The 10000-nt window shown below is 42.0% G+C and overlaps 1 protein-coding gene across 1 annotated transcript; it reads left to right on the top strand.

Annotated features, from left to right (window-relative positions):
- Positions 1–4783: 4783 nt before the first annotated feature.
- On the top strand, positions 4784–6190 carry LOC140930682 (uncharacterized). The gene has a single exon (XM_073380396.1). It carries the CDS (start codon positions 4784–4786, stop codon positions 6188–6190), a length of 1407 nt encoding a protein of 468 aa, XP_073236497.1.
- Positions 6191–10000: the final 3810 nt, after the last annotated feature.

Below are 10000 nucleotides of genomic sequence, written 5' to 3'. Positions count from 1 at the left end.
GCTTGTTTGACAAGGCTCTAATTCGCGACAAGTTTTATCCAGAGTCGAGAGCGTCGCACAAGGCAGCAACCTCAATCAGTTATCTTCATTCTTTGTGCAAGTTTTATACGTTTGCTACAACCGAGGATGACATCGGGCTTCCCCGAGGATGTGAAAAAACGGCAGACGCCCTCTTTAAAAAATGTAGGCAGTGGTGTAAAAGTCTTCGTAAAGAGGTTAAAGAGAGATTTTGGGAGAAACAAGAAGAAGATCTTGCACGTCTTATTAGCCCAGAAAAGGTTCAAGGGTTTGCTAAGTCAGAGTTTGTTCGTAATCAAGTCAAGGTCATTGGCGATTTCATAGACAAAGGCCAGAATTCTACACCTCTAGGCCAAATTGAGTACTGTGATTTGAGAAACTTCTTGTTCATACACCTGCTTTCCCAGAATGGGCATAGCAGCGGTGTCATAACGAACAGGACTGTAGATGAGTACAAGGAAATAAGCTGTGTCGATGGAACATACATGATTTCTGTTAAAGATCATAAAACATACAGTTAGCATGGGCCAGCAAATCTCTGCTTCGATGAATGCCTCAAAGGTTGGTTGGACATTTATGTCGAGCACGCAAGGCAGCAAGTTGTGAAGGGTGGTGGATCCACTTGCTTGTTCTTAAACTGGAAAGGAGCGAAGATGCAGAGCAGCGATCTGTCATCAGCTATAACAAGCGCCTGGCGAAAGGGTGGTATGATTGATAAGGAAACACTTATCTCAGGAACACTAATGAGGAAGTCATGCACAACAGCAATTCGACAGTACAATAAAGAGGTCAAGGGTAATGTCGCCGCACATATGGCACACACTGAACGAACTGCACATAAGCACTATCATCTCATGCAAAAGCGCACAAACTCCGCTTTCGCTGCTAGGCAATTGACGGCCGTAATGCATGGTAGGCCGAGTTCTCCTGCTGTACCATCACGTAGCAAAAATGAAGACATCGAGCAACCTAGTATGAGAAAAGATGATTTTGATTCACCTCCTGAAGGAAAAGATGATGGTGATCTTGATGCGGTAACTGTACCTCCGGTCCGCCAGACCTAGACAAAGGAAGAGGAAAGAGCAATAAAAGAAACCTTCGCAGATAATATCAGCCGCCAATCAATTACGTTACGGGAAGTCCTTGCTCTTAAGCGCACAAATCCACTGCTCGTAGACTGTGAAAAAAAAAGACCGTTGGACAAAGTGAGAGGATTGTACAGGTTCAAGAAATCTCAGGGTTCTCTTTTTGAAGACGTGGAGGCCGGCGATTGTAATGACAATGCGAGCGACTCTAACTCAATTATAAGTCCAACTACAACTCAAGGAAAATCGAGAGTTTTTGAAGAAGAGGAGGTGATGGTCTTTTCAAACCTTTTTAAGGACTTGATTCAAGGCAGTCAAAAGATTGAATCAAAAGATGTTGTATAGCGATTGAACGAGAGCGGCCATAAAGACATCATACAAAAATATTCTACGCAGAAAGTTACTGACAAGATCAGAGGTCTTCGTGCAACTCACATTAGGCCGTGGAGAAAGTAAAGGAGAGCATTCCTGATTTCATGGTGGACGATCCGAAAAAAATAAATTAAAGTAAACTTATTTTAATAATTGAAAGACAGTAGTTGTCTCGAACAAAATGCTTTAGTTTTCTGTGTCTTCTTGGTTTTTTTTGCGGATCATCTGCATGAAATTTATTTCTGCCATGTTACTACTTCAAAAAGAAGAGATAGTTAAATTGATACTTTTTGCACAGGTTCAAAAATTGTCAGAGTTCTCGTCTTATTTACCATTATCTTCTAACTTATGGCGCATAGCCACCGTTCTATACATGTATGTTGAGTTTTATATTTTATTATGCCCATAAAAAGACGGAGCTAAGCTAAGGGTTTAAGGTATTCGCAGAAATCTTTGTTACCTTTTATGTGCGTCCGGCGCATGATACCTGTTGAGTTTCACTTAGCTAGGAGTCTTGTTTTGTTCTGTTGCCGACTCAGGCAATAGTTCAATAGGCCACTTCCAAAGTTCCCAGGACCTTTGTATCAGAACGAGGGTAAGTGCTTAGCCACTGATATGGAAATGATTTTTTCATTCTCATTCAAATAAAACTCACTTTCACAAAAAAGGTTGTGCACTTAGCCTCATTTTGAGAGTGAGGGCTTTTGGAACTCGGAAGTGGCCTATAGGTTTAGGATGTTTTGTGCACTGATCACCTTGAAATTTCTAGAATGGTACTACTTCGTTAGTCGATTTTTTGGTCATGTTTAGTTCTTGTAACTTGTAGTGTCCTACCGTCGTTTATGTATACGAACAATCTGTTACGCACGGATTTATAAGTATCAAAAACCAGTTTGATGTTACTTTTTGCGCAGGAGTGGTTTTCGATAAATTGAAACGTTAACTCGTTTTTCGTCAAACACAGCAAAGGAGGTCGTTGGAAACCAATGAAAACATAACAGAAACAAGCGGAAATAGCAAACGCAGAATGAAGATATGTTGTACGTTTTTGCAACTACAATGAAATCATACAGTGCCAATACATAAATTACTTTTAATGTTCAACCGGAAGCCACTCTAGCGCATTTTCATATTTTTTGTCCGAAAATTCTACAATTTAACTACCCTAGTACACTGTAGTAGATTTCGTGGTTATGTTAAGGATGTTTAACAATGATTCCTCGAGTCGGAATGGCCATGAGGGCGAGAGGAATAATTGTGTCAGTAAAATCCAACTAGTTGGTCAAAAATATCGAGATAAAACAACTTTAGCTAGTTAAAGCTAGACTTTAGTCCTTTTTGCCACCAAAAGCCGGCACTTTTCGCTACTAGTTGGCTATCACATATAGCCTAGTAGTAGCTCAACCAATCAGAACACAGCGTTGGTAATAGACCACTAGACTGATTTTACAAATTCTCTATAGTATTCTTGTGGCCTCTGGTGCATCAACCACCAGTTTTGCCCTCGGATGTAAATAATAATAAACGTTTGATTAGTGTTACCTTTGCGTTAGAGTTTCTTGCAAATTAACACCTTAGTAGTTTTACTCGTCTGTTGTTTAACACAACTGAGACGAACATGGTTTAGAACCCAACAGAAATTAGTGGAAATGCCAAACGCGGAACGTTTAGGGGTGTTTGTGTTTTTCGTTTTCACAGACGGTGGCCACAAAAATAAATTTGCTACTGAAAGCCACTCTAGCCCATTTTCTTATTTTTCTCAAATGCTGTTCTCATTGCATTGTTTCAAGGAAAAAAATTACTGAAATAAAGGATAATTTTTGTTACACACAGTCGTCATAGACTGTAATTACACTACATTTTATAACGTAATAACTTTTCCTGTTCTACGCTCATTTTGATCGTATTGTTCCCAAAGGCTGCTGAGTGATGGTCTCACAGTCACATCGATTCAGAAGTTTTGTCCAACTTGTGTTATTCAAGTGCAATAGAACTGTCTGTCAAAACAGTTAGAATGAATAATATAGGGATGGTAAAGATAGTACAATAACGTAGTCCTTAAGTCAACACAAAAAGTCGTTGAGTCCACAAAAGGTCCTCAAGTCCACTTTGCCGTAAGTCCCAAAGTCAACTCCAAGTCTCAAAGTCAACACCATGGTCCTTAAGTCCACATTTTCGAGTCGCCGAGTCCACAAAAAAGGGTCCAAAGTCCACCATCAGTCTAATCATCATCATCATCATATAGATTCCCCAAAAGTAATGATAGCAACACTTCAGGTTAAAACACCGTAGTTTTCAATTGCATTTTTGTCCTCAGTATTGTCAGGCCGTTTTTTACAATGAGGAAACTTTCAAAGTTTGATTTTAAGTGACGCCACACGAGGAAACATCTCTTTTTCAAAAACGTAGTGTTCCGCGCGTTTTTGCTTTTTGTTCCTTTAATTGCTTTAGGAACAACCTAGGAACGCACAATAAAGGAACTTTATTTGCACAATAGGAACAAAGATCGACCAATTTCGGAACAATCTGGTCCGTTAGCAGCAAACTGGAACACAAAGTTCCTTTTCGTTTTAGTCAAAAGGAACAACTGGTTCCTCTTTTATCCTTTCAGGAACAAAAGTTCCTCTTTCAACAGTTCCGATTTCCCTTCATGTTCCTTTCGAAGTGATTGGGGAACAAATGTTCCCAATCTAATTTCTCGCTCTACACAGTAAGGAACAAATTGTTCCTATTTACTGGCATATCCACTGCTTTTCGGAACGCCTTGTTCCCTTTCGGTTCAAATTGTTCTTATTCATGCCCAACAGGAACGGAATTGTTCCTAATCGAGGTGGTTTTTTGTTCCTCAAGAAGAGTGTAATGTTCCGCTTATAAATGGGAACAGGTTCCGAATTTTTGACAAAGGAACCAGCGTTCCATTTCGCGCAAAGTGTAAAAAGGAATAGGGAACAATAGTTCCTATTTATCGTAGGCTATCTCAAACTACTGTCCATCACCTCCGCTATACAAATTTATCAAAACATGTTTCCGTCAACAATCAAGTTAAGTACGAGACTTGCCCGCTACACGTTCATTCGCGTTCGGGCTTGCTCCCGCAAGTTCAGGCTTGTGTCTTTGTTCCTTTTGATTAATTTTGTACCAAATACGGACAAGAAAACAATGGGGTAAGGGGCGAGAATGACCAACTGTGGGCAGAGATGGGCTAACAAATATCTCATTGGCTAATAGGATGATCTCTTGGGGACCCTTCTGCTAGTATAAGTGCGTGCATACTTTAGAAAGATATCGATTTCAAGCTAATTCTTAAGATGAACAAACGAGGCAAGGATGTCAACTGGTCAAAGTTAGCAAATGCATCGCCTAAACCAAAGAGACTTCAGTTAGAAGAGGATGACTGTGATGGTCTTTTTCACTGCCCGGTGCAGATTTGTAACCACGATGGATTCACTACGCAAAGAGGCTGTAGAAAACACGTAAAGAACAAACACAGTTGGTACTATTACTTTGACGAGAAGCCAAACAGTGCTCAAATGGAATCGTTTCACAATCAATCCGAGAAAATTGAAGCCAACGATCGGACGATTCCACGTACAACGAGAGCAATTGCCTCATTTGACTTGAAAAACAACATTGCTAAGAGTTTTTTCTCATGGCTAACTGGCAGCGGCGGGGGTTGTAAAAGCGATCGACAAGCACAGCAAATTGTCAGCAGGTGTTTAAAGTTCCTCAAATTCTGTTGCGAAGACAAAGAGGAACTCACATTTGGCATTGTTGATTTCAGCCTATGTTCACTGAATCTCCTATTTAAATTCGTTGATACGATGCAGGATAAATGGAAACTCGGACACGCGGGACGCATAGGTTACTTGGACGCCATTGCAGAATTAGCGGATTTCAGAAAAGTAAATGGCGCATCAGAAACAGTATGGAGAGGCCTTTCCACAGCAGAAATGTACTTACAAAGGGTGCGAAAAACCGTGCCAAAGATGATGAGGTTACAATGGACCAGCGAACTCGATATTGACGCTTTAGAAGCCAAGGGGCACTGGGCCACCATGGAAGAGCTTTTAGAGGTGGTGGGGCGTTACTTGCCGCGCTACGAGAGCTTGCTTAAAACATGCAGGGATAAACCAGATACTGTTTCGCCATTGGAGTTATCGTTCGCTACCAAATTTCTGGCAGTCTATTTGTTTATCAAGGTTAAAGGCTCACGACCGATGACATTCCAATATCTAACCGTAGAAATGGTCGACAAAGCTAAGACGAACGGCGGATTCATAGACCAAAAACAATTCAAGACAGCTGGAAAGTATGGTTTTGATTCCCTTTTCCTGACAGACACCAGTATGCAAGTCCTAGAAAGCTACATCAACCACATTCGCCCACTTCTCAAGCCTAATTGTGATTATGTTTTAGTCACGAGAAATGGTCGACAACATAAGCTAGGAGAAGCAATGAGTAAATTGGTGTTCGATGCAACAGGCAAGTATGTTCACCCAACTCGCTACCGCCAAATAGTGGAGACGGCAAGCTCTAGAACTCTTAGCAGCAGCGCGCAAGATGCGATCTCCGAGGACCAGAAACACAGCTCTATTGTGGCAAGAGTTCACTATCAAAAACGGCGATCTCGTGAAGTCACCAGCAAAGCACATGCATTTTTGAAAAAGGCTACAGGGCGAGAGGGGATCAGAGCTAGAGATGGACGTACGCTCTAGGCTTTCTGAGAATTCAAGTTCTTCACAAGAACAAGATGCTGGCAAAACCGATACGTCTTCTAATGACGAAGAAGACGTAATTACAGATACAACACGCGAGCCTTTAGTAGGAGTGCCAAAATTGCGGCGCGAAAATGCGTTCAGAGTGACCGAAACAAGCACGCGACATAAGAGTTTAATGTTCACCCCCGAGGAAGACAAATTCCTCAAAGCTGGACTTAAACGGCACGGATTTGGGCAATGGAAAGCGATTCTAACAGACCCCGACTTTCAGTTCCAAAAGGGAAGAACAACTAACTCTCTTCTGAGCCGAGCTGCTCGAAGATTTGGATCATATTCAAAATCGACGCAGCGTTGACAAGGTCCTACTTAACGAACGAATTCAAGGACATGTAGCTATCTTAAATTCTTCAACTCAAATAAATGAATTATTGCAAACTTTAGCCCTACATAAAATGCGAGAAAAACTATAGAAAGAAGAGATAATGTAAGCTAAATCCATAAAGTAAATATGATTTATTTAATGGCTGAATTTCTCGGCATGACCATGCCATCATGGGGCTTCGTAGACAACATGCAAAAATAACGTGATATTTAAAACTGACAAGTAAGCATTAATAATCCAAGTGTTCTGTGGCGTAAAGGCCTTCAAATTAGTTTAACTTAGTATATCTTAAATTGCATGTACGGGCACCTAAGTTGACCCTACTTTTTTACACGTTTCTGCGAACTGAAAAAGCTAGTCACCCGCTTCTGTCCCACGGTTGTTTGGCTTCTCGAGAGTTTTGCTCGCTTCGAAGGTCTGTTGTCAGGTGAGGGTACTCGCCTCAGTAATGGTGAAGAGCCTGTACAAATGCTCTCATCAAATGAGGGCTCGTAACAAGGTGTCTTCGGTGTAATGAACATTTCCTCGCTCTCCGATTCGACGGCCTCCTTGCTCGTAGGTGGAGTAAACATCGTCTGGTGCGTGTCCTCAGGCGGGTCGTAAGATGGTGTCTGGCGTATTACCATCGTCGTTTGAAGCCGTTGGCCTGGACATGTTTTGGTTGCTACCTTCGACGATAACCGGTAAAGGTGAGTACACATCTCTAACGGAACTCGCGTACCTAGGATCCACTAATCCACGTTTCACACAGATTCTTTCCTTTTCTCCACAGCCATCTGCAGGCGAAGGGTACCTTGTTTTTCGTGAAATGTGCGGAGTTTCTCACAGTCAATCTCCAAAAGACTCCCCAGCGTTGCACTCATGTCGGGGTCTGTGCCTCTCTCTAAACACATATTGTTCTCGGCCATTTCTTTTTCTATTTCTAACAGCCACGGATTAGAGAATGCTTTTTTTTCTTTCTTCTGCTCATCTCTTTCCCTTTGCTTTTCGAGACGTTCTGCCCTATCTTTCAAGGCCTGTTGTTCTCTGCGAGCGAGGTCGGTTGGTAGCAGCTCGTCGGGATGCGTAATCAGTCGATCTGCCTGCGATTTGCTGGTCACTCCTAAATTTACTAGATATCGTCGACGTCCGGCGATTTGGCGATTTTGGATGGCTTTGTGCTGTGTTTGAGCGTTTCGCAGGAGCATGCTCAGCTGTCTGTGCCGAAACCCACCCGGCACCGCCTTTTCGAGCTCATGGCGAAGCTTGTCTATGTGGTTGTTATTTTCATTTTCATCGGAGCTGTCGCTTTCGGCTTCACTCTCCTCTTCATCCGTGAGTGAGATTTCACCGCCTTCCGTGTTGCACTCGGGGTCATCCAGTAGGGAATCGGACAAAATTCTCTGAACGTCTTCACTTTCTAAACCGTCCTCACGCTCTCCTAAAGTCCTTCCAGTCTGTGCGGTAGTGGAGTTTGTAGCAACCATCTTTTGGGCCCATACAATGCAGTCCATTGCATGTTCTCGCAGCCACTGGTTGGCCTCCGGGTTAACTTGGGGCAAGCTTCTGAAGAAGAACTTGTGAAGTCTTCGGTTCATCGCGTCATTGCGGGCCTCGCCAAAGTCCATCTCCTGTTGACATGTAATGTACATACTTGCACGGCAGTGGCACCCCTGGACCTTCTTCCATTTTACATCGTGGGATGTAAAACTGCCTTGACAAATTATCTTCCAGTCATCTATGTCGAGCAGGTTGTTGTATGCCTCGTCGAGAAAGATAACTTCCGTGGAGCTGTCAATCATCGACTTGTTAAAGCTCTTCTGTTTGGTCACACGAGCGATTCGGCTTAACGGCACAATTTGAAACACTGGGCTGAACAGGCTCGTTTTGCCGCTGTCAGAAGCTCTGATGGCACATGGCACAGGTCGCTTGTGTTCTTTATCTCTGAATAGCGCGAGGAAATCAGCGCAAAACTGTTGTATTTGCCCTTCAGGTAGGCTATTGGTTAGAATTTGCTCGAAGTATTTAGGATCGGGCTGTTGGAGGCTGTCATAGAGGACATACGCTCTTGGTGATGTGATACCTCGCTGTAGAAAAGAAAAAAAAAGAACTGTTAAAACATGCAAACATGTAATAAATAGGTAAAAGAAGAAGTAGAAACCTTTACCCACCTACAAACTAGGAGTAGTCCTAGATTAGGTGACTCGAAACTCAATAGCGCTTGATTTTACATATTCCAAGGTTAATTATGTTGTATAGTAACAGAAAAACGACTTTTCTATTGAACAGATACATTGTCATTTTAGCCAGCAGATAAATTTTAGCCAAGGAAATTGTGATAACGGAATTAAAACAACCTTTACTGATGAAAACGTATGCCCTCACCTCTGATTCTGGGATCACTCCTTGTACAAAAGCTCCTTCAGAGAAAGACCAAAACCAGCCATTCTGCACTTCAACCAAGTTTCGATCTATGTTAAGTTGGCCAATCAGGGAACTTTCTGGCTCACTCAGAAGTGGTAGAACTCTTGGAAAATGTTGGACAAGCCTGCCTTTGAAGCACTCGTTCCCCATAAGATTTAACAGAAATGACTTCATGGAGCAAAGGAACTTGAAAATAAACTGTGATTCTGCAACTTTCTTGTACACATCTCCCCGGTAGACACTAAACTGAAGCTTTTTCATTGCGGCATGGATGTCGTTACAAAGAACTGTTAGTGGGCAAGACAATGGCTTATGTGGTGTACACGGTATTTCTACGCCCGGGGTGCTGCTTTTGTTTTCATAGAGACCAAAACAATCGATTTTCAAACCAGCACGGCGGAATTCTCGGATAGATGTAGTCATCATCGGTTTGAATTCTTCGCTAAGCACTCACACACGAACTACATTTTCTGTCGACAACATTTCTTGAGACTGTTCTTCATCACTAATATCTATTTCGTCTTGAAGGGCGCTGTCAATAAAGAATAAAAAACAGACAAGTTTACTATCTCAGAATAAATTTTTGAGTAGCGCATCAAAGTTTGAATTAATGCTCTTTTTCGTGTTGAAATTCCCAGATGGTCTAAATCGCACTTAATAAGCCACTTGCACCCTTGCATATTGTTACGTATTTGAGTCAAAACAGTTAATTAGAGACATTGCTTGACAACGAGAAGATGGCAACAATAAGGGTGGACTCCTAGGTGTTGATTTCTTTGGTTAACTATAGCCTTTACTATAACAGTTTTGCATTGAGTATACTAACCTGAGACAATGCTGATAAGAAGCCTCCACAAAATTCATCAAGCAAGGATTCTTGTGATCTTTTAAAACTTGGCAGAGTTGGTTTAAGTCGTGAGAATTTTTTTTCCTTGATGCCCTGGAAAGATAGAACTCGAGGCCGCATTTCCCAAGAGCACGTTGAATTTTCATGGGATTAACAGCTGAACCATTTTGAGTTT

Source organism: Porites lutea, chromosome 3 (genome assembly GCF_958299795.1).
Source record: "Porites lutea chromosome 3, jaPorLute2.1, whole genome shotgun sequence".
Taxonomy (NCBI): domain Eukaryota; kingdom Metazoa; phylum Cnidaria; class Anthozoa; order Scleractinia; family Poritidae; genus Porites; species Porites lutea.
The sequence above is the reverse complement of the archived record's forward strand: the minus strand, read 5'-3'. Positions and strand labels throughout refer to the sequence as shown.